Source organism: Eulemur rufifrons, chromosome 20 (genome assembly GCF_041146395.1).
Source record: "Eulemur rufifrons isolate Redbay chromosome 20, OSU_ERuf_1, whole genome shotgun sequence".
NCBI classification, from domain to species: Eukaryota; Metazoa; Chordata; class Mammalia; order Primates; family Lemuridae; genus Eulemur; species Eulemur rufifrons.
This window is the reverse complement of record NC_091002.1, coordinates 28,689,634-28,715,642: the sequence shown is the minus strand read 5'-3', so window position 1 is coordinate 28,715,642 and position 26,009 is coordinate 28,689,634. Positions and strand designations below refer to the sequence as shown.

The window sequence follows — 26,009 nt, the reverse complement described above, 5'->3', positions numbered from 1 at the left end:
CGTATTTTGCCTGGAGAAGGGGTGTGGGAGTGGTCCGGGGTAAGTAGACCTTGGTGCATCACTAAGCAAAGACGATTATGGACCAGCAGGTGAATCTCCAGCTGGAGACAACAGGAGGCCAAAAACTCTGATCTCTTCCCCAAGGGGGATAAGGCACAACCCACTACTGGGGAGAGAAGGGCAGGATCCTACTATATGTTGCAGAAACTGTGAGGACAGGTTCCACCAGTCTAGTCTCAAGGGGAGACTTTCCCCTTTGACCTCAAAAGACAATTGGGCCAGATGATGCCTCAACAAAATTTTAATAAAATGGGTCTCCCTCTCCCTCCCTCTCTCTCCTAATTTTCACGAGGATGAAGGACACGAAGCTGGAGCCACTCTACCCTCTACCCTACAGTCTGTTTGGGCCAGCGAATTATTAGCTAAGCTTTCTAAACAAACAACAAAACAGGTTTCCAAACACAGGGGTGGGGTGGTGGGGAACCACAAGAAGGGAGGAGAAAGAACAGGAGCTCAGCCTTTCTTTCCCTATGGAGCCTCCCTGGCAAGCATCACCTCCACCAACGGTCACTGCAAATCCACTGTGCACCAGTCACATGCTAGGTGCTGAGGAGACATCAACCCTGCTGCTGAAGGGCTCACGTTCTAGCAGAGAGGAAAGCATGCAAATGAGTAGTGACCTTGACAAGTACCTGGTGCTGAGAGAGAAGTGGGTACAGATCACAGGTAGGGATTCCAAAGGAAAGTCTGTCAGTGAGTGAGGGCAGGAAGGCAGACTTTATAAAAAAGCGACTTTTCCTAATGCTTTAATTTTTAGAGCAGTTTTAGGTTCCCAGCAAAACTGAGAGGTAGGTACAGAGGTAGGTACATATATGCTCTGTCTGCACACATGCATAGGTCCCCAATTATCAACATTCCCCACCAGAGTGGTGCATTTGTTACAATTGATGGACCTACACTGACACGTCAGTATCACCCAAAGTCTATTGTTTATGTTAGGGTTCACTCTTGGTGTGGTACATTCTATGGGTTTGGACAAATGTGTAAATGACATGTTGTATCCACCATTACTTTATCATATAGAGTACTTTTGCTGCCCTGAAAAGCCTCTGTGGATTTTGAAAGGAAAAAGTGACTTTTGCATGTGGCTAGATAAATGTTGCTTTCCTAGTGGAGGGAACAGTAGGAAACAGTCACCGGGGGTGAAACACCATGGTGCTATTTCTGTAAATGGCTGGAAAATAAGGGTCAAGGTGCCAGATGGGGAACAGAAAGAGAAAAAGATGGAAACCTGGGCAGATTGTCCTGAGAATGGATTTGCATGAGAATGGATAGAGCCTTCTGCAAGAGCCCAGGGGAGAGATGCAGAGGCCTGATTCAGACAGACAGAGGTATGAGCCAAGCTGAGTTGCAATGACCCTCCTGGTAACTGCTACGATTGAGAGCACGAGAGCTGGGTTCTCCCAGCTCCCTGGCTTGAGTGGCAGGGAGGACGTGGGCCCACAGCCCCTGGGACAGGCAGCTCTACAGGAAGCAGTCTCCCACTCCCTTCCTTTTGCCACAGTGTCCCGAGCACATGCTTCCACCCGTCTCTCACCTTGGGGAACTGTGACTATTGGGTGGCAGGTCATTTCTTGAGATGTTCACTGATGTTTCCCTCTTTACTAACCCCTTGCCTTGTGGTTTATGGTTTGCCAACACAGAAGCAAAGTGCCTGCAGGCACTTTCTGTGATGACTTTTGCTTCCCAAAGTTAAGCCACTGAGCTGTTCATGGTTTATGTGAGTGGACCGGGAGAGTAGGAGAAGGAAAGAGAAGCTCTGAGGGGGACATGGAGACTGAGGGAAAGGGGGCAATCGTTTGGGCAAGCCCTGAGCTGTGGTGCCCCCACACTCGGCTGTGAGGCCTGCTGCAGGCTCCCAGCATCTCCCAAGATTTCCATGCCCCAGCGTGGCAGAGCCAAGGGGTAGGGTGTCTCTGCAGAATACGCTGCCTGCTAAAGACAAGAGAGGATGGCCCAGATCCCTGGAGCCGCGTTAGACCCTGGGCCTTGGTATTACAAGAAGAGCTGAGCCCCCTAAAATCCGAGGTTAATTTCTTTTTATTCATTAATTTTCCCCCCAAAATTCATATGTTGAAACGAGGTCAATTTCTTGCCTGCCCTGCAGAATGGGAGCTGGAGGCTGAGAGGACTAGGTAGACGTAACTAAATAAAGTAAGGCACTGCTTCTTGCACACAAGTCTTTCCTCGGTCTGTGCAGTGCCTGGGTCTCATCCACCACCGCAGTTCCAGCTCTCAGCTGAAAGGACCTGTGCAGCAGCAGGAGGGGCAGATGGAGGAGAGGGCGATGTGCACTGGCTCCCCATCAAACTGACGGGCACCCCACCCCCCATCCCAGGTACTGTCAGGCTGGATGCCAGGAAAGATATGACGTTCCAGATTTTTTGGGGGGGGGGGTGAAGAGTGGAATCAACTCCTTAAGCTTTCACTTTTAAAAATGCCTGTAGGGCATGCAAAAATACTAAACAGTCGACTGAGAAGGCCTATGTGGCGCAGCTCCGCCGGTGAGACAGCGCCAGGGAACGGGGCAGGGCCGGGCCTGGTCACAGAGCACCGCGCCTGCGCACTGCAGATTCTGAAGCCACCGCGCCCTCAGCGAGGTGGGCGGGGGCTACCCGGGCATCCGGGTCCCTCACCCCGCCCCCGCTGCATGAATGAGAGGCGCGGCGCCCGCCCCTCCCCCGCTAGGCCCGCCCCCCCCACCCACCCCCCGCAGCCCGAGGCCGCCGCGCGCAGTCTGCCGCCGCCACCTCAGTCGCGCTTGGTCCGGATGGACGCTGGCCGCCCGCAGCCTACCGCCTGCCCGCAGCCCGCCGCCCAGCACTGACCGTCCCCCATGTCTGCCGCTGCCGCCGGCGCGCACGAGTAAGTGAGCGAGCAAGGGCAGGGGCGCCGAGGGCCATCGCCCCCGGACTGGGGCTTGGGGGACGGGGCGGGGGGGGTCCGGGTCTGGGATGCTGAGGAGACCACAGGCCCGCGCCAGCCTCCCCCACACACTCCCCGGGCGCCTCGTCGGGCCGGGCGGGGGGCAGAGGAGTGAGACAGCCGCCCCAGACGGCGGAGGGACGCGGAGGAGGGTCGGGCGCGGCCCCGGGGCCGGAGGGTGAGTCCTGCACAAAAGGCGGCGCGGGGCTGTCACCGGGAGGTCACGGAGGGAAGGTTCGTGGCCCCTTGCACACCGAGCTCACCCGAGCTCTGGCGTCGGGTCTCCGGGCGTGGGAGGTGGCTGGGATGAGCCAGGATGGCGAGGAGGAGGATGGCGAGGACGGCTGCCTTGGTATTGGCGGTGGGAACGCGCCTTGGGGGACGTGGTGTGGCAGTGTTTTCCTGGTCCCGGTCCACCCCTCCCCTTTCTTTGTGGCGCTTGTCTCGTGCCCGGTTGTCACAGTGTGCATGGCAGTGGTCTGGGTTGAGACCTCTCGCCTCGGCTTACTCATTAATGAAAGTCATCATCTGTGGGCAGGGGGCGTGTGTGCTTTCACAGGCAGGAGAATTAAGGACCCTCCTTTGTTTCTGGAGACCTAATGAGGTGTGTGCGTGTGTATGTGTGACATCTATGAAATGAGAGAATCAAAGATCATCAAAAAGGGTGTAAGGAAAAAGGGGGGGGGGAAACATATAACTTCACACCTTTACCCAATTTTGTCTGTGATGTTATTTCAAACAGCTTGTTTCCTCATTGTAAATCAGTGGCTTCACCTTTACCCAATTCTGTCTGTGATGTTATTTCAAACAGCTTGTTTCTCATTGTAAATCAGTAGTTTTTGTTAATTGAAAATGTATGTGTACATTCTCCTATTTGTATATCTAGAACACTTGCTTTTGGGGGGTTTAGTTAATGGTAATATTCTCATATCTATGTACAAGGGAATACACCAACATACAGGACACTGCTTTCTGGGTTTACTTCATTGCTGTGTCTACATGCTCATCTACATGACTATAGTCATACTCCAGTGCATCTAGGACACTTTTCTCTGCTTCTCAGTATAGGCAGATTTTGTTTCTTCCTGCCTCTGTGTGTTAGTAAGAAGGTGGTCCAGCAGGTTCTCTCCGCCTCCTTTTTTTTTTCCCCCCTTAATGCTTTGGCAGAGGGTTTTATTGCATATTACCCTGGCATGCATCCTTGCTTTGATCTGAATTTTCCTGTGTTCTGTTGTCTGGTGGTACAGCTCAGCTCAATGGCTCCTCTTACAGGACTACTGGAAAACAGAACACCTTTTTTCATTGTCCTCATCCTCAGAGAGAGAAGGAAGCTCTGTAGGTTCCCACAGACTTTGTCTCTGTTGGCTTGACTGCTTGACTTTGTTGTCTTGGTAAAATTATGAGGAGTTACGGCTGTCTTAGACCAATTAAAAAGAGGCTATTGTGATAGCAGCAGCTATTCCTTGCTATTTTGTTTTTAAACCAGATTACATACATTTTAGAAGATAGTTGTTATTCTGGATGCATGATGATTTTCAGTTTCTTTTTTGACATTATAATTTTGCACAGTGATGGGAAATTAGCTAAACTCAGTTACAGAAAAAAATACATCTTAGATATTTTTATTTATTTTCATTTATTTTTTATTTTGAAACAAGGTCCTTCTCTGTTGCGCAGGCTGGAGTGCAGTGGTGCAATCTTAGCTCACTGCAGCCTTGAACTTCTGGCCTCAAGCAATACGCTGGCCTCAGCCTCCAGAGTAGCTGGGACTACAGGTACATGCCACCACACCTGGCCAATTTTTTAATTTTTTTGTAGAGACAGGGTCTCGCTATGTTGCCCAAGCTGGTCTGGAACTCCTGGCCTCAAGCAGTCCTCCTGCCTCGGCCTCCCAAAGTGCTGAGATTATAGGCGTAAACCACCGCACTTGGATTATAATATTATGATTCAAAATAGTGGTGATAAAAAAAATTGAGGCATTTATATTGGATGATATGAATGATTGGATGGGTTCTATTTTCCTTAAGATTCTCTTTAAGATCATTTTTTAATCACAAGTATTTTAATTCCTAGTAGCTTTCAGTGCAAAATGAAGTGTAAACTAAGCAATTTTTCATAGCATCTGTTTATGTATGCTCCGTCTGTTTAAAACATTTGCTTTTAATTTGAAGGAGGAATTATCCATTGGTTGACTCAGGATCCATTATTCTTGGTAAAATTCTTACCTTATGTTATCATGTTCAAATTTTTTTTTTGTAAGAGTTAAAGTCAATAAAAGTTGATTTTTCAGTTGGAGAAGTTTTGATTTTATGATATATGATTTAAATTTTTATTATCAATTAATTTAAGTGAGTTAACTTAAAAATGAGAGCTTTATTAACTAGGATGACTAATATTGAAGCAACCCAATATATTTATAACTGCCTGTCCTTACTGTGTAAGACTTTTTTTAGGAGTACTCTTAAATCATAAGGGGAAGTCTTAGATAAACAGTAGTAAAACCGGAATTATCACTGAAAGAGGCTTGCATAGTACTGCAATTTCATGGAACTTTAATTTTGCAAGAGTGACTTAGCTATTTTTTATATCAACAAAGGAACCTAAATACGGCCTGGCCTTGTTGTTCAGTATTCTGTTAATCAAAGTCTTTACCAACTCATATAGCATTTCTGTAGAAAAATTCTAAAATAACTTTTATATTATCAAAACAGATGAAATTATAGTAAGTGCTGTTTTATTGGTAAATATATTATTTACGTTCATTAGAATACTAATATTGTTAGTGATGGTAAGAGCATATATAGTAACAGTTTGTTAACCAAAACTAGGATCTATTATCCTCCCAACAATGCCTGATAACAGCAAGTATTTTTTTTTCCATTGAACATTCTCTATGAATAATTGTTTTCTGTTTCAAATGGTAGTTTATTCTAAAATCAGTAGTAATGATATAATGTATTAGCTTGAGCCATATGAAATTGTCATTTTTTAGATTGGGAAATGATCAAAAATTAGCAATTTTATATTGTTCAACCGCTGCAACTCTTAGCAGTTCCTTCTGGTATTTACCTTTATATTTATTTCATTTTTAATGTTTATACTGCTATTTCTTGTTGTGGTTGGTTTTTTTTTTTTTTTTTTTTTACCTTTGGCTATCATCTGTGAATGTCTGTGTTGAAAGTTGAGGACTGAACTGTCCCACACAACCATCCTTCCATCCGCCACTCATACCTATAGTGTACAGTTCCCAGTTAAGTCAGTGTTCAGTATTTATATGACTGTGACAGTGTATCTGTTATTCACAGATGAGCCATGTAGGGTACTATTACCATATTTCCTACTTGTGCAACTTTTGTTTTTCCTGAATTAAATAATTGCCTCTTTTGTTTTTCATTTGCTGAATTTTCATTGTATTAGTCACTAATTAATCTTCAAACTCTACGACAGAACTGATAATCTTTCAGTGTTTTCAGGTAATCTCCTAGTTTCATATCTTTTTCCCAGAAGATAGTTCTGCTGGAGCCCTCCCTCTCCTAACCCACTCTGGGTTAGTTTGCTGTCTGGACTACTGCACAGCCGGCATCCTGAGACTTCCCCTTGACATCATCTTGGGAATTCCCTCTACCTTCCTCCTATGGTGGATCTTCTATTTCCTGGATTCTCTGTCTGTCTTATTCTTTAGTAGCTTCCTGAGAAAAAGGGTACATACAAAGTCTGAAATTCCTTCCTGAATTCAGAAGTTATATATCTGGAAATGCCTTCATTTTGCCCTCATACTTGAATGGTAGTTTAGTTTGGTGTTGAATTCTAGATTGAAATTAATGTTCCTATTTTGAAGGCAGTGTTTCGTTACTATTGTTACTATTGAGAAGTCCAATGCCATTCTAATCCCCATTTCCTTTTTACGTTCACACTGGAAGATTTTAGGATCTTCAGTTTATCCCTGGTGTTCCTGACATTTCATGATGTACGTTGGTATAGATCTTTTTTTTCCTTCTGTTTGTGGGACAGATTGTATTTCTCAAAAATGTCTATACATATATGTATAATATGTACACACACACACACACACACACACACACATCCCTATCTTACCCAATATGCTAGTCTTTGTGCCTCCATCAAGACATGGGGGTCTTTGTTTCCTCCCCTTGAACCTGTGCAAACATGAATTCTCCCCAGAATGTTTTGAGTCTTGAGCCAGCATTGTGGTTTAGGAGCACAGCTGGATGACCAACAGCATGCACCTGGTGCTGCTAGATGCCCACAGCCATCATGTTAGCATATACCTTCCCATTGGCTTTGTGACAAACAGCTGTTCAGGCATTTTCAGATTAAGCACTAAAGGTGTGTGTATTCATGGGGGGGGTAGTTAAGTTTTGTTTTTTACTTTTAAATGTAATCATCAATGAAAATATCAGTTAGCAGAGAGAGTTTCTTCAAGCAGTGAAATGAAATCACCTCTAGAATCAACATAAAGGTTATCAGGTGTGTTTTTTAAAAAAATTCACCTTAGGAAATGACAGAACCATTCATGACCAAAAAGAAACTATCTTTAAGCTTCATGATTAAATATGTCATTACTAAATATGACAGATACATTGTTTGCAAGAATTTCTGTGATGAGAAGATAGAGACAAATGGAGCTGCGTAGACCATGGCTTGATTGCACATAGTCAAGTGTTTTGTGTTTATCTCTTAGATACATATTTTTAAAACATCCTTTAATTGCTCTTTTAAAATTTTTAAATTTAAAATTTTTTAATTTTAAAAAATATTTTTATATTTACAGCTGCCTTATCATTCATGTAGCTTTTCCATGAGTGTACCTGAGTGGCTGAATATTATTAGAGAACTTCAGATTCATGACCAAAAATCTGAAATGGACACTCAGCACCACCCAGCAAAGCTACCACTGACTCCTAATAAGATCTTTCTGCCTATAACTATTCCATAATTCTTCCCACTCCTTAAACTCATCAGCAGCCCACCCCTCCCACTCAGATGTACGCTGGCCTTATACCTCATTGAGGGTTTAGAAGATATCAGACAGAAACTCCTCATATTCCCCTTACCAAATCTAAAAATCTGCCCAGGACTCGTGTTTTTTGTCTTTCTCCTCTCAGAGGCCAATTCTCCTCTCTACCATATTCCTCCTCATAGCCCCTCATACCTCATGGCTCCTGCATTTGTGCCCTCTCTCTTGCATTATTAGCAACTCTCCGGGGAACTGTCCATGTCATCCTACACACATGCTCTGATTTTGCCCATCTTTAAAAACAGAATAAAAAATTTAGCAAACAACTTTACCCCAACCTTCCTCTATCCCCTTCTGTTTACCTGTATGGTTAAATGTCTCAGAAGTTTACGGTTCCTCCCTACCTCTTCTATGATATGTATCACTCTCTGAAATTCTGTTGTTGACTACCTTCTTTTTTTTTTTTGTCTCTTATCCCCACTGGAAGGTCAGCTCCAGAAAGGCAAAGAACTTACTGTCCTATTTGCTACTATCCTCTAGGACAGTAGCTGGCACAAGTACCTACTCAATATAGCAAAAAAGGTACAAGTGACATTTTTAACCTGGTAAAATAGCTCTAGCGTTTCGAAATTTCTTTTCTTTTTGTTTAAATTTAACAGAATTTAATTGAGCAAAGAACAATTCACAAGTTGGGCAGCCCAGACCAGAATAGGTTCAGAGAGACTCCAGCACTTACATGTGGTTGAATATTTATGGACAGAAAAAGGAAAGTTGAAAATTTCTAACAAAAGAATCCATTTTCATTTTTTTAATTACCATTTTTTGCTACACTTAAGAGTTGAAAAAATAATGAAGAGTATACTAATGATTGACTTTTTCCCACATTACATTACCTTCTTGCATAAGTATGATTTAATATTAGCAGTCTCACACCGGGATTCTGGCATCAGACTGCTTGGGGTTGAATTCCAGCTCTTGCGCTTTTTGCCATATGACCTTGTGCAGGTTTCCTAACCTCTCTGTTTCTTCATCTGTAAGGTAGATAATGGTACCTACCTTGTATGTTTGTTATATGGGTCAAATGTAAAATGCTAAACTCAGTACTTGGCATGGGGGTAAATCCACTGAAAAATAATTATTACAGCTTCCTCCAATTTATAGTATTTGACCCTGACTTGGTCTCTGTAATATTTTTGTTCAGAATACTTATATCTCCTAGAGCGTATTGGCTATGAATATGACTCAGCTGTTCTTGGTTTTCTGTTTTTTTTATGATTCTTTGCTTCCCCCATCCAAGTACTAACAAGGCCCTACCCTGCTTAAGCTTCCGAGATCGGATGAGATCAGGCATATTCGGGGTAGTATGGCCATAGACAGACTCCTTGCCTCTCTATGCCCCAGTTTACCCCGTGTGGCAGATTGGTAAAATGATCTACAGTTGACAAACGAGCACTTGATAGCACTTCCCAGCAGTTTGGTCATTTAATGAATCATTTTAATCACTTGATAAAATATTTTTATTTCAAGCCAAGTTCTGTTCTTTGTTTATTTGGTTTGCTTAGAGATGAGGTTCTTTCTTCATGTTATTCCACATTAAGTTTCCTTATTTCTGGAAATGGAACTTTGGAAACACCCAATATGTCATCAACGAATTTTTTTTTAAGTAGCTGTAAGACATTGTTCTCTGGGAAGGTAAAATATATATAGCAATACAAAGTCTACTCTGAGGGCCACATGAGGGGTACAGACAGGTTCTGTAGAAGTTCAGAGTAAGGAGAGTCAGGTCCTGGCAGCCTTAAGGGATTCTTACAACTTTTCTGCTTGTTAAATTGTCTGTTTTAGCTTATGCTCCTGTTATTTGTGTTTGTTTTTATTTTGAAAGTTTGTTTAATAATCATGGGAATATAAGCTAAAATTGAGAGCAGTTTTTAGTTTTAGAAATTGTTTCTTGAAGTAGTTGACTTAGCAGTTAATGCTGCCTCTTTTTTTCTCTAGGTAGGTAGTGGGGACTCCTTCAATTATCTGAGCAATCCAGACCTCAGAGTGTAGTGTTAGGTAAATTGAGGGTTCTAAAAGAATGCCAGATGGTTTGAAAGGAATTGTGAGCACTCCAACTAGTGCAGTCCTTTGAAAGCCAGCTGGCTGAGCCTCCTCTGCTCTGGAGGTAGGAATCAGATGCTTTGTTCCATGCCAGCTGGCCCAGGAGTAGCTGGCCAGTGGCCTTGCTTTTGGTTGGCCACACTTGGGAAAGCCACCCTCCATCTGCGCTAAGGATAGTCTGACACCAGACTTGTACTGGCCCTCCATGGAGTTGGAGCAAGCCTGCAGTGGCAAGGAAAAGAAAACCACTTTTTAGATAGCATTATAAGTGAACCTCGTGTTAAGTTATGAATTTGCTCTGGGAAAGTTTAATGCAGTTTGAATTTTTATGGATTCAATGCTGTTAGGTGTATTAGAGTTGCTTACTACTAAACGAACTATAGTGAATGTTTTTATATTTTAAGTAGCTTCCAGTTTACCTGCTTTCAAAGTTCCTGTTTTCATTTATTGACTTTTCTTAAAGTGAGATTTGCCTGTTCTTTTCATTGTTATCTTCTTCTTCTAAAATTTTGGTTATTTAGATTATTAAAATTTTTCATCTTGTCATAAAGCTTGCTGCTATATAAACCATAGGCTTCTATAGAAGGTTATGTATGTTGTTTTAAAATCTGTCTCTCGTTTTGTCCGTTACTTATGTTTTCCTAATTAGGTGCTTGTATCAGATACAGTTCTTCATTTCCTTTAGCAAATTTAATATCACAATTGTTCAATTGAAAGCAAAAGGAGTATAAATATCGCACTAAATATAATGAGCATTCAGTTCATTTTATGACAGTGTTTACTGAATTCTCAAAATTAATAGCTTCAGTGCTGTCTATCAGTATGTTTTTTTTTTTCTTTTTCCTTGTTTATTTTTTGTTACTTTCTTTTTTTGTCTTTCCAATGGGGTTGACTCCCATATCAGTATGCTTTATGTTGCCTTAAAAAAATTTTTTTTCAAGTTTGGAGAGTAAATGGTGCTGCAGTGTTTGTTAAATTTATTTGTTAAGTTCATTTAGGCAACCCCCCCCCCCAAAATTGTAACTACCTGCATCTCTATCGTTCCCTCTCAAATCTGAGCATGTGAAATTATATTCAGTGGTATAAATTTAAAGTAGAATCTAAATAACATATCCACATAGCCTCTTCATCTTGGACTGAATGAAAACTTTTGGCAGATAATGAAATACCAGATTATGAACTAACGTAGTTTGTAGGAAATGGGTGGGAAGAGAAATCAAAGGTGTAGGCTTGCTTCCTTTTTCTTTAGCATAAAAGAAATTGCAAAACTTCTTCAGAAATACGTTGAAAATCTCAGGCATGGCTATAATTTTAAATAAAGGTTTTTACTCAAACTTTTTGATTATCTCTGAAAACAGGCCAGAAAGAATTTTTGTAGCAGTGAGAAAGTTGAGTTTTTTTTAAATCACAAAACCATATATCAATAGCCTGGGGCAATATTGTACCCAGAAAATCATCTTTCACATTAGTTAACCTATACTAAAAACCTTTTATGCCAGTAGCTTTACGTGTATTGGTTATTTACTCCTTATAACAGCCCTCAAAGGATTGTTTATGGATGATAAAACTAAAAATCAAGGAAGTAACCTATTTAGTTTCACAGGGTCAGGGTAAAGTTTAGAAACTGGGCCTTTACCCTGCAAAGCCCCCCACCTGTCACAATTGATTTTGTCAACTTTCACAAGAATATAGTCCCTTTACTGTTCAGATGCTGTCCTGCACTGGCACTCTGGAGGGCTACTGATAAAGGTAGTTCAGAGACCTTTGCAGAGAATAGCTGGAGAATAAGGAGTTATTTGGGAACCATCTACATTTTTTTCTTTTCTTTTCTTTTCTTTTTCTTTTTTTTTTTTTAATATATGTAGAGGGGGTTGTGAGGCAGAGTGCTCAGTTTCCTTGTTTTTTTTGTTTGTTTGTTTGTTTGTTTGTTTGTTTGTTTTTTGTTGTTGTTGTTGAGACAGACTCTCACTCTGCTGCCCTGGGTAGAGTGCAGTGGTGTCATTATAGTTCATTGCAACCTCCAACTCCTGGGCTCTAAGCAATCCTTCTGCCTCAGCCTCCCAGGTAGCTGTCACTACAGGTATGGGCCACAACACCTAGCTGTTTTTTATTTATTTATTTATTTTTCTTTGTGGTAGAGACAGGGTCTCACTCTTGCTCAGGCTAGTCTCAAACTCCTGAGCTCAAGCAATCCTCCTGCCTCGACCTCCCAGAGTGCTAGGATTACAGGCATGAGCCGCCACACCCAGCCCCATCTACATTTTTTAAATCTCTTCTGATGCTCTCGTAGAACTGTTGCTGTAAATAAAAATGAAGTAAACGAAAATGACTTGTCACAATTAGAATGGAGCAAAGGGGGTTTCTCGGTTTATCTAGGGTTGCCATAACAACCACAACTTGGTGGCTTAAGACAGCAGAAATTTATCCTCTGGAGGTTCTGGAGTCCAGAAGTCTGAAATGAAGGTGTCGTCAGTAGGGTTGCTGTGCTCCCTCCAAAGACTCGAGGAGCACTCTCCCTCGCTTCTTCCAGCTTCTGGTGGTTCCGCACATTCCGGTCTCTGCCTCTGTTTTCATGTGGCCTTTTCGTCTTTCTTTTTTAAGGATGCTTGTCATTGGATTTGAAGTTCATCCACATAATCCAAAATTATCTTATCTCCAGATCTTTAACTTAATTACATCTACAAAGACCTTTTTTACAAATAATTTCACATTCACAGGTTCCTGGTGTGAAGACATGGACAATACCATTCAACCCACCGTGGGTGGGTGTAAGAACTTCCGTGATGATAATTTTCAGTTTGACTACTGTGTCACACAGAATCCCAGATTAGACAAATGGGGAAAGGTATTAAAAGTATAGAAGGACAGAACATTCAAGTTAAGAGGAAGGTTTGTGGGTTCAAGGCAGGTTTCATGGAACTCGTATTGCTTGAGACACATCATGAAGGATGGACAGATTTTTATCATATGGTTGGGGATAGCCTGGGATGTACATAGAGTAGCAGTATCAAGAACAAAGACGGAGGCATCTTCAGGAAACCATAATTAATGCATTTGACTAACGTGTGGTATTTAGAGAAATAGTGGAGAATGAGGATGAAAAGTCCGAGCCAATTCATGAGAGGCCTATAGTGTTGAGCTGATGAATTTGTACTTGGTTTAGAGTTGTTTATCCATGAGAATGCCGTATTATAAGAGTTTCTAACGGAGGCCTTCAGAGCTATGATAAAACCCTTTAAAAAAATATGTAGTGTTTTTTTCTGTAGAATGATGTTCAGAGGGATCCATAACCCTAAAGAAAGGTTAAGAACCACTGCCCTATTAGAAATAAAATGATTTATGCTTTGAAAATGTTTCTGTAAGACTCTTGATTTTCTATTTGGTTTTACTTTGAACTACTTGGAAGATAATTTGAAAATTGAGCTCCACAGAACCTTAGTCAGCACTGTCTGTGGAATACGTTGTGAATGTTGCATATTAAAAGTTAAAATACTATTTCAGGAGGGATGTGAAGGAGGCCTTGGAGTCTTAGAAAAGTAATCAAATGATTACATAAAGGAAAAATTCATAGCATTCAGTTCAGAATGCAGCTGTGACTTCTGTTCTCTGTGTCTTTAGTTTCCTCTATTTGAATTCCCTACCACCATCCATTTAGAACTCCAGGATTACATAAAAGCGTGGCACAGTTCTGAGGGGAGAAGATGGACAGCTGCATCCCGAATTTTTTTTTTAAATGTATTCTATAAAAATGTTTGTTCTCTACTGTTAATTTTTCAGTGAAATAACCCACTTCAGGAATAAAAGAATATTTATATAGCTGTCTGACCATATTATACAAGGAGAAAATTGGTATTTTCCATATAACCCATTCTACCTCTAATCAACTGCCATGCAGTTTTTTTCATTGATCCTTTTATTTTCTACCTGAGATTAATATTACTTATTAGATTTACCTGTACTGTTTTTCAGACTTCTCTGCTAGTGAGGTTCTTCTTTTAAAGTTTTTTTATTATGGAAAATTGTAAACCCATTCAAAAGTAGAGATATCGTACAATATACGCCCATATGCTCATCACTCAAATTCAATAATTAACAAAATTTTGCCACATTTGTTTCATTTATCCTTTTATCTTTCACCTTCCTTTGCTGAAGTATTTTAAAGCAAATCACATTTACCCTGTCATACTTCTATATGCACCTCTAAAAAATAAAGACATTGTCTTATAAAACCAAAATGCCATTCTCACACCTATTCAGCTTTGCCAGATTATCTCAAGAATATCTTTTTTTAGATAGTTTGTTCACCCTGAGATTAAAAGCCCACAGGTCATATTTAGTCATTTTGTCTCTTACGTGTTTTGATCTCTAGGGCAATTCCTTCTCCCCCTTTTTTGTTTCTCTTAATAGACTCACTGCAGGAACTGGGTCAGTTATACAGTGGAATTTCTCACATTTGGGATTTATCTGCTTGCTTCATCATGAGGTCAGTTGTTACTCTGTTCCCTGTATTTCCTGTAAATGGAAGTTAGCTCTAGAGGCTTGATTAAAATAAAATTTAAGTTTTTTTGGCAAAAATGCTTGCTAGGTGTTTAATATCACATCACATCCGAAGGCCTGCTGTGTCTGGCTACTTCCACTTCTAGTGTTGCTAAAAGACCACACTGATAGTTATGCCAGTACAAGTTATTTCACCTGTAGTGGCAAATGGTGATTTTTCTTATTCTGTCATCTCTTCCACATTTATTAGCAGGAATTCTGTAAAGAAGTCCTTCACCTTATCAGCTTGGGCTGTTTGGGGTTACTCTGCAATGCAGTTTCTAGGAGAGATTGCCAAGTAGTTTTAAACTATTGTGTCCTTGACAAAACATAATGAGTTTTAGTCAGAATAAAAGGAATTGAGTTGAATTGAGGATTTAATCTTTTGTTCTAATAAGGTTTACAATGAAATTCTAAGTACTGTAGCAAAATGTGAATGATTGTTTTTCTGTTGCAACTGAGATATTTACTCCAATACCTCTGAAAGTTAAAGGTAGAGATACATGAAAAGCTTTTATAGACTAGGGTCAAGCAGTAGAGAGGAAGGAGTACTAACAAGATTAGGATAAAAAGTCGGGGGATTCCCAGCATTTATTTGCCCTAGTCCCTCTTCCATAAATGCAACTGAATGTTTAATCCATTCATTCTTCACAGGCTACAGTCTTTGGCAGGATAAATATCACTAAGTTCCTAGATAGGTCCTGCATCTGGAATCAAAGACAAATGATAAATAAATACTGCAAAAGACATTATTTTTACATTTATTTTCTCAATAATGTAAAAAGAAAATTGTGATGACCATACTGGAATATTTTTTTCTAGACCTGTTTGCTTCTTAAGATATTAATTTTAGAGAGCTAAACCTTTGATCTAAAGCTATTTGGATTACGAAAAAACTCTGCTCCCCTCCTTCCTTGACCAAAATTCAGAGAATTTATCTTTTTTATAATACTCAGGAACCTCTCTTGCCCAATTTTTATAGTTTCTCAGAAATATTACCTAGTGATTCCAAATTCTTAGGAATCTTAGGAACTTACACTATTGAGGCCAACTAGTTTGGATACAATATGATCTTTTAGTTTCTCTTTAGTTGTTTCTTTCTCCATTTTAATTTGGCTTTAAATCTGTTGAGCAGGACCTTGACCAGTCAGATCTGTGGGGCACATATCATCTGTAAAGACAGAAAAGAAAACCATAGGACATGCTTTGCCTTTTTTATGTTTTCCCATATATTTGTTCTTCTCCCAACAGCTAGTGGGTTTTTCATGTATGTATGTCTCCAAAATATTGTCAGTGTTTCTGTGAAAGTGTATGCAGACTAAAGAAATGAATATTGTGTGTTATAGATTTAATGCTTAAATATTTTTAAAGGCACAGTTCTTCATTGAATATCGTTCTTTTTATTTAAATTGTACTTTATGGAAGAGAGTCCCTTTATCACCATTCCTCATGATACCTCTTGTTTAACTTCATGTCTTCACATTCCTATTGGGTAAATTACTGAACAAAGTAATGCTGAGTAAAGCTTTACTTATTTGTCCTGCTCCATTTTACCTTAAGCCAGTTTGTTTTTATTCATCTCCTGTGTATTCTGGGGAATGTAACTTTGATATCAAATGAAAATTAAACAGGTCAGTGTTTTTGACTTAGTAACCATCTCTAGACAGCTTCTAATCATATTATTTGAGAAGGCCATTAAACAGTATGTGCTAGTGTGAATTTCTCTATAGATAAACCCTTGCTATGAATATGCTGTTTACTTAAAAATAACATTGTAGGTCTTCTCTGAAAGATAAAGAATGCTATTATACAGAGATGCCTCAAAAGACCATAGAGTCTATGGCATAGACAAAACCAGTATAATTATTTTTAATCAGCTGAGCTAAGCATGAAAACTGATTGTTCCTCATCAGGCTGTAACATGGTTTTAGTGCTGAAAATTACATTTTCCTCCCTGTTGAGTTAAACAGGTGCTTGTAGAACACCTACTATTGTGCTAGGTCCTGAACAGTAGGATTGATTTCCCCATTCATATGAAGATAATACACTTCCTTTCTTTGAAGAGCCCTTCTAGGAAATTGTGTTTCGATTCTGTTGCCTCCTTGCTCTCATGTAATGCACTGTGCTTAGGCCCCACCATTGCCTTTGTCTTGTTTCCTTGTTTGTTAAACTTGTGGGCACTAGAAAGTGGTAGAGCACAGTGATTAGTGGGCCCAAAACTCTGCTCTTTGGAAGCCACAAATCTTATACATTTTCCTTTCTGTCCTTTACCAGAAATAAGGGTGGTTTTTGTCTTTTTAGGAATATTTCAATTATTTTATCCAATATGCTTTTTGGATTTACTATCTTTATTCATGTCAATAAAATAGAATTTCTTTTATATGCCAGATATTGTTCAGTCTGAATTTACAGAAATCCACATTTTGTGGTAAGGAACACTTGATGAATAACTCCAGTACATGTAATAAAGTTATAATTCACTTCTAAATTTATTAGACCTGAGGTTGTCATTTTAATATTTTTCTGACATTTTACATATGATAAAAGTTCTTGTAAAGCTGAAGAAAACTAGCTCCTGATGAGGAATTTCAGTACTTTCTTCAGGCTAAGATAATTTCCCAGAAACTTCCAACTATTTTAAAACCCTAAGTACATACTTTTGCATAGTAAGTTCCAAGTTTATTTTCATAAAGGCAAAGAAGAAGTAGGGTGATATAGAGGAAAGCATGGGGGATTTGAGTAAGTTCTGGTCCTACTATTTGTTAACTGTGTGGCCTTGGTGAATACTACCTCTCTTAGCCTCAAATAGGGGTAATTATAATGAAATATTTCAGAGTTGTTATGAGTCTAGTTTATCTCCTTTAATTAAGTGCTCTCCTAACAATTATTGTTATTAGGCAAGGGATGGGGCATTAGAAGGAATGAACACTACAAACAATCTTTATTACATCTCAGTTCTCTCCTTTTCATAAATATGAAACCAATTATGCTGCCAGCTTAGTCTGGCTGCTGAGCTGTGGCTGGTCAGAAGTTCCATTCCAGTGGTTGTCAGATGACATAAGAAATTCTCTCTGCTTAACTGTACAACATACTTTCTTAACTTTTTAGGAGATTATATATATATATATATATACATATATATATCATTCTGATTCTTGTTTTAAGGTAGTTCTCTTCTTCCCTTTTTTTTGAACAGTTTTATTGAGACATAATTTATATCCCATACAGTTCGCTCAAAGTGTACATTCAGTGGCTTTTAGTGTATTCACAGAGTTGTGTGTCCATCACCACAGTCAATTTTAGAACATTTTCATTATCATTATCCCAAGAAGAAACCTCACTTCTCTAGCTTTCACTCCCAAATCCCCCTACTCTCTCCACCCCTGGCCCTAAGCAGCTACTAAGCTACTTTCTGTCTCTATAGATTTGCCTATTCTGGGCCTTTTATATTATTATAAATGGAATCATACAATATGTGGTCCTTGGCAACGGTCTTCTTTCACTTGGCATTACGTTTTCAAGGTTCATTCATGTTCTCTTTTTGTTATATTAAGGTTCCTAGGGGCACTTTGAGCTGTCCTATAGGAAGGAAAGATGAACTAACTTTTTTTAATAAAGAAAAATGACTAGTGTCCCAGGACTCATCAGTCACAAATGATGAGAAAAACCCTAAAAACAGTTATCGTAGCTGCTGAACAAAGGATGGTGTTCTAATGTAGAATGTGGAAAAGCTTCATTTCCCATCGTTCTTTTTGGGTGCATTTACATACATGAATAATGTCTCGATTGTTGGTACATCTTTCAATACAGAGGATAATAATGTGTAGCTATGGGAATATTGAAACTAAAACTGTTGCACCACAATAATTTTTATTTGCTATTTTCCTTTTATAACTAATTTTCCTGCTCACTGTTCTGCATGACTCAGACATTATTATATAAGGTCAGTGCTACATTTTTAATTCTTATGTGAGCTTGATGAGTGAGCTAAATGCTGAGTATTTTATTTGGGGATAACCAGTTACTTTACGTTAGTATAAATGAGCTGTTGGAAGCAGGATACATGGAAGTGCAATCCTCAGAGCATACTTCACCTCCAAATTTGTGGATGTAGTTAAAAAAGCCAGACTTTTGACTTTGAAAACCCAGCTTCTCTGTGCCTCAGTTTCTTCCTCTGTACAGTGGGGCAGCTGGACAGTGATACTTAATTAGTACTGAATATCTTTAACTCTGTGGTTCTGTGAAGATAATTGGCAAATGTATTGCTGATGGTCCCAGACTCTTTCCTATGTCACATCAGGCAGATTACATTGTAATGTCAGATTTCCTGTGTTCTAATTAATTACTTAGTGTACTGCCATGACAGAAGCCTAGTAAATAGTATGTACAAGCTTAGCAAAAACTGTATTTTTCTGAGCTAGAATTAGTTCAGAATTAGTTCATTATTTAATATTCTAAATGGTCTGTGAATATAAAATAATTAAAAATAGTAGGGACCTAGAACATCAATATATTAGATGGGTTCAGCTGTGAATGACAGAAAACCCAAAACAACGAGTGGCTTAAAACAAGATTAAAATTTGTTTCTTCCTCATGTAAAAGTTGGCACAAGTCTGGTGTGGAGCTCTGTGACATCAGGGACATTTTACCACTTAACCCCTATTTCCCTCTTACCACTATTTCCTCTTAGGTATAAACCTCATTCTTATTGAGCATGATGGTGGCATCCACATTACAGAGAACAGGATGGAGAAAGAGGTGAAGCAATAGGTAGAAGGTACCCGTCAATGCTGTGTTAAGCACGGTTCCCAATTTCATGTGCATCCATTGCATTGGCCAAAACTGAGACATGTGGTCACGTGCAGCTGCAAGGAAGGCTGGGAAGTGTATTTATGTGCCCAGCCAAGAATTCTAATTAAGTGGAAGAAAGGGAGAACAGATATTGAGGAAGGGGTAGGAGAGCAAACCATCAGTCTCTGCCACAATCTTTTTAACGATAAACAAAAGGGAAAACCAAGGAACATTTGCCATTATATCTCTTCTTCTAAAGAAGAAGCGTTCTGTGTTTCTGTTTCTGTTAACTGATATTGATTCTCTAAGTGGAAATGTCCTTTTGGAGGAGAAGGGATGACAACTTAATGGAAACACCTCTTAAGAATATGTCATTCTCTTTTCTGTAATTGTGTTAGTGCAGGGGATCTTCTAAAACAGAGCTACTAGATATATTTCCTGGTTTGAATTCTGGAGTTAATATTATGGTTTATCACCCAGCTTCTTGTGAGTTTAGTTAGGTGTGAATTTTTCCACTGAGCCCTTTAGCCTGTGGAGGAAATGATCAAGTAGAGAATAGGCTTGACCCTAGATGTCCGGTGACCTTACTAGGAACACATACCTTGTAAGGCTTCATCTGACCTGAGCCACCCATCTTTCATTCCTGATCTTGAAGGGGGAAAAAAGTTATAAACTTTTATAGTCTTTAATATATCCATCTATAAAATCAGAATAATAGTGCTTTGCATGATGAAGACTAATAATGGTCTTATAAAATTCCAGGGCTAATGATATTGCAAGTCTTGACTCTTTAAGACCCATTTAGAGGGAAATTATTCACTGTTCTGGAATTATTGTGACCTTTGCAGAATTTTTGAAAATGTAAAATCGGCAGAATCTGACTCAACCCCCAGAAGACTGAAATAACATACTTCATCTGCCCCATTGTCTCAGTTCCATTGCCTGCGTAAAATCGTCTTAAGGATGAAGTCTTCCTATATCTTTCTTAGAAGAACTAGGTGATCATAGTAGATCAAGGGAGGACTTTAAGGCAGTGCTTAGGACCATAATATCTAGAAACTTCTTAAGGTAATTATCACCAGTGTCAAACTACCAGGCAGCTTGCATACTTTGCTGGATTCATAACTATTTGAGGATTGCTAAATTAGTCATGAGCATCTTAGATGCTGTTTTGTGGCTATAGAATTTTCCTTCTACAAAATTACGATCCACGGCTGGGCACAGTGGCTCACGCCTGCAATCCTAGCACCCTGAGAGGCCTAGGCAGGAGGATCGCTTGAGGTCAGGAGTTTGAGACCAGCCTGACCAAGAGTGAGACCCCGTCTCTACTTAAAGATAGAAAAAAAAAAATTAGATGGGCAACTGAAAATAGAAAAAATTAGCTGGGCGTGGTGGTACGTGCTGTGGTCCTAGCTACAGGGGAGGCTGAGGCAGGAGCTTAAGCCCAGGAGTTTGAGGTTGATGTGAGCTAGGCTGATGCCTTGGCACTCTAGCCCAGGCAATGGAGCGGGACTCTGTCTCAAAAAAAAAAATTAAGATCCAAAAACTGATAGATTTCTAATTTATATGGATTAGCCATCTGGAAATTGTCATTGAAAAAATGTAGCTAAACTAACACTTGTTTCCCAAAATTCTGTACCTTGCCCCAGTCACTTCAGAAAGGAGTCCACTGTGGCCCAGGCTCAAAGATGTGGATCTAGGCCCAAATGATTCCTGACTGAGAAAAAGTGAAACCCTAGCGCCAATGCTAGCTGCACACCAGAGAATCAAAAGAGATTTTGGTGGTGATGGTGGGCCTTCACTATATGCCAGGCACACTCCAGAGGTGGATTTTGTAACTATCCTCATTTTACAGATGGGAAATTGAGACACGCCTACAGTCCTAGTGGGGGGAGTGCTAAGCTCAAGTCTGCAAGGTTAATGGCTCTGCTATGGCATCTTTTCATGGAACCCACTTACTGCCATGGAGCTTTCTCTAATTTATTCTCATTTCCTAGCTGATGAATTTCTAAACCGTCAGTGACATTGTCTTCTCTCATTTTTAAGGCTGTACAGTGACAGAACTTTTAATTTTTCATTTGTTAGCCTGTCCTGGATTTACCACTCTAGAAGTGCTTATGGTATACTAAACTTCCTTGTTTCACTTTTAATACATACAGTTTATGCCTTCTAATCTTTCCTCTTCAGGGATCCTAAACTCATTTAGGAATTCTGAAAAACCGGTACCTTTTCTGGTAATTAAGAATTCATAGGCGTACAAAAGGTTTATATAAAAAATGCATCATTAAAATCCTTGAATTAATGTACTCGACCCAGAACTCTCAAGAATAAGAGGTAACCTGTATAGTGAGCCCTGTTGATACTCCTTCCAGAGTAGCTTGAACAGGATCTAAAGACTGTACACCTTCACAAGGGTTTAGGGTTTGAATTAGGATCACCCACAACTCAGCAACTTTTATGCTACCAATTAGAAAAAGAGGCCCATATGTAGAGAAAATTTAGTGCCTTCTAATAACCTTTGTAAACTAGAATTTAGTTATTAATTTACTCTGTAGATGGAACAAACTCAAGTCCTTTAATTTAAAAACAAATGAATCTTTCATGACTTCTCCATTAAACAGAGTTGTATTGATTTCTATCTGGTATCCTGTGCTTTTCCAGGGAGTTATAACTGACTATTGGTTTATTGTCTTATAGACAGGAGTCTTAAATATAACTGACCTAATCAGATCATCACCGCCAATGATTCATTTTATATAGAGAGTAGTTCTTTTTTCTATCTTTAGGGCCACTCTAGCTCTTTATTTCAAGATGTTTTCTTGGTTATCATATAGACCCAGCAAATCTGAAGGCAGGTTTTTAATATTCAATGCTGTTTCAAGAAATGCCATGACATTTTCAGAATAAAATGAACCTTGATTAATTTTAATTTAAAAGACACAGTTCTTTGTCACAGATTGAAAGAGACTAAAGAGCTATAACTAAATGTGATGTGGAGTTCTGGATTGGATCCTAGAACAAAAAAAGAACGTTAGTGGGAAACCTGGTGAAATGTGAATAAAGTCTGTATTTTAGTTAATAGGATTGTACCAGTGTTGATTTCTTGTCATTGTACTAAGGTTATATAAGATCTTAACATTAGAGGAAGCTAGGCAAAGGGTGTATGGAAACTCTTGCAAACTTTCTATAAATCTAAAGTTTTATAATGTAAATAAAAAGTTTTAGGCGGGGTGCAGTGGCTCACGCCTGTAATCCTAGCACTCTGGGAGGCCAAGGCCGGAGGATCGCTCGAGGTCAGGAGTTCGAGACCAGCCTGAGCAAGAGCGAGACCCTGTCTCTACTAAAAATAGAAAGAAATTAGCTGGACAACTAAAAATATATATAGAAAAATTAGCTGGGCATGGTGGTGCATGCCTGTAGTCCCAGCTACTCAGGAGGCTGAGGCAGTAGGATTGCTTAAGCCCAGGAGTTTGAGGTTGCTGTGAGCTAGGCTGATGCCACGGCACTCTAGCCCAGGCAAGAGTGAGACTCTGTCTCCAAAAAAAAAGTGGAAAAAGTTTTAAAATATATACTTTGTTATTATGGTGTTGGCCCTTCTGGCGGTTCTCTTTAAGACAATGAAGATGATGCAAGATTCATCAGCATACTGACTGCCCACAGGAACCAGTCACAGAAATTTTCATTTGTGCATCTATTCTAACCCTGCCAGTCCAGTGCAAGCTTTCAAAGGTCCATGGAAGGCAACAGGATCTCATGGGGGGAGTAAGAAATTTGGATTCAGATGTGAGTTTCAGCCCCTTCTACCACCCACTAGTACTTTGAGTTTGGGCAGCCAACTTGACTTTTCTGGATCTCAGTTTCTTCTTCTGACTATTGGGAAATATAATACCCATCCCACTGTGATTATAAGCATTAAATAAGATTTATGTGTGTGAATACTGGTCATAAACTGTAAAGTACTGTGTAAAATGTTCATTTTGATTAATATCCTAAAGAATTGTGTGGAGAAAAAAGAATCCAGTTTCAGGGATTATATGTCAGGCTGGCTCTCTTTAGGTAATATTTCCTAGATTAATTGTATTGCTGCACTGAGTACAATCAAAACCATAGATGATATATTTATAATTGTGCTTATGATATTTTGAATCTTTTATTGTTAATAATCAGTTTGAACCTAAACCAGTATGACAAACATGAGGTAGTAAACTAAACAGCATAGTCCATTTAATACAGAGATTTACTTGCACATTATTTTGACTTATTTAAACCAATGTCTAGCCTTTTTGCTTTGGAAGTCATGACACTGGGAAGAGAATTTCAAATATCAAAGTCCCAAATTTGTTAGTTTTCATGAAATGTAAATCCAGAGTCATCAATGGAATCCATAGAGCTATTTTCAAGAGAGACCCTAGAGAGATTTATTGTACAATCTACCAATTATATGAGACTTACAACCTTATAGTTTGTTTCCAAAAGTGAATTATTCTGTAAATAATCAATAACAAGAAGCTCAGTCAAAATATTTAAGCAGTGCTGCCAACTGTTTATGATGAAATTTGATTTTTTGTATTTTACATCTGAGGGATCTAAAGTTGATTCTAAGTCTGTATTTTAGATGGTTTAATACTCTGATTCTGTGCCTGGTAAAGGGCTACTGTGTGGCTTCTACTATATCTTGATTATTCTTCCTGCTAACTATTGATTTAGCTGGTTTACTTAAAGCAGCCTCACATAGATCAATCAGTTTTTTCTTCAGGAATTCCAATCCAATGCCAAGACCAAAAGAAGTCAAAGAAACAGAAAATTTTCTAGTGAAATCAGAGCTGCTTATCAGTAGTCCTCAATTACTAACTTTTGCTTACCTTTGATTAAAGAAAAATGTTTTTTTTTTTAAAAATAATTGTTATTGGTAAAATAATGAGTAAAATCTGTTATCCTCAAGGAATGCATTTTCTAACTCAGTAAAAAGTAGTATATTAGCAGGAATAGATGGAAATTCCCTTAGTATATAAGAGTGTTGTGTATGAGGCCTCATAGATTCTATTTACTGATAAAACAGCAATCTCAGGAATAAGACAAGAATGTACATTATTAATGTTATTTTTACCATCATTCTAGAAATATTAGACAACTAAGAGAAGAGATAATTTATATATAATTATAAGGGAGGAATTAAAAATTATAATTAGATAATTACATTATCTAACCAAACATTGATTTAAGACAGATAGCTAAAGGATATTTATGAAATATCTATAATCCTCATGGTCATTTTTCCTCACCAAATCTATTCAGAAAAGCCAGAGTTTTCTGCCAAATCTTTTAAATGAGAATAAAAATGTTTAAATCCCTGTGAATCTTCACAAACAGGGAACCTTTTTTCTTAAAAAATAGTTTACTTTTTCCAATTCCATTCATAATTAAATTTTTAATTTATCTTCTTTAATAAATAGTATGAGTACATACTATAAAATACTTAAAGGTATTATAAACAAGTATTCAGTGAAAAGTCAGTTTCCTCCCAATCCTGTCAGAGGCTCAATCACTAATACCAGTTTTTTATGTATTTTTCCAGAGACTTTTTAGACTTATACGAAGCTAGCTTCTCTTTTAGTTCTTTTTACATTGGGTGGTGGCACGCCACATTTACTGTTCTGCACCTTGTTTTTGTTTTTTTACTTAGCAATATTATCATGGAAACTGTGCCAAGTCAGCACATATAGATCTATAACATTCTTTAACAACTGCAATATGTTAGATTATTGTGATATACTATAACCAGTTACATATTTAGGTTGCTTCCAGTCTTTTGCTTTTACAAATAAACAAGCCTGCATGAAGAGCCTTGTACATGTGTGTCTTTGAGTATACATGCAAGTACATCTGAAAGATAAATTCCTAAATGTGGAATTGCTGAGTCAATAGGTAAGTGCATGTATAATTTTGCTGAGTGGCTCTCATGGAGGCTGGCAATTCTGCTAACTGACAATTTCACTAGTAATATTTGAGAGTGCTTTCTCCCCCAAGCAGGAAGTTTTTGTGGGTTTTTTTTCCAGAGGGAAGGTTGCTTCTGGGTTATACTTAGAAAGGCTTTCCCCATTTTGAGATTATTTTTAAAATTCTTTGACATCTTTCAATGTTTTTATAATTTCATTTTTCATATTTAAATTTTCAACGCAGCTGGGATATATTTTGGTGCAAAGAGTAAGGCTATCTTAATTTTTTTCTTAGCTGGCTACCTGATTATACCAATTTTTTGTTTTGTTTTCTTTTTTTGAGATAGAATCTAGCTCTGTTGTTCTACCTAGAGTGCAGTGGTATCATCATAGCTCACTGCTATGCAACCTCAAACTCCTGGGCTCAAGTGATCCTCCTGCCTCAGCCTCCCAGGTAGCTGGGAATACAGGTGCACACCACCAAGCCCAGCTAATTTTTTCTATTTTTTAGTAGAGATGGAGTCTTGCTTTTGCTGGGGCTGGTCTTGAACTCCTGAGCTCAAGTGATCCTCCCACCTCAGCCTCCCAGAGTGCTAGGATTACAGGTGTGAGCAACAGTGCACGGCCTTAATTGTACCAGTCTTATTACTGAATAATCTGTCTTTCTCTCATCAATGGGGAAT

The 26,009-nt window shown here is 39.0% G+C and overlaps 1 protein-coding gene across 1 annotated transcript in view; it reads left to right on the top strand.

The window, feature by feature from the left end:
• Nucleotides 1-2,866: 2,866 nt before the first annotated feature.
• RNF24 (ring finger protein 24) overlaps nt 2,867-26,009 on the top strand; it is a 64,754-nt gene continuing 41,611 nt past the window's right edge. Inside the window, exon 1 of the mRNA XM_069496147.1 lies at nt 2,867-2,925. Coding sequence (XP_069352248.1) covers nt 2,897-2,925 — 29 coding nt within the window. The 5' untranslated portion in view covers nt 2,867-2,896. The remainder of the gene's footprint in view (nt 2,926-26,009) is intronic.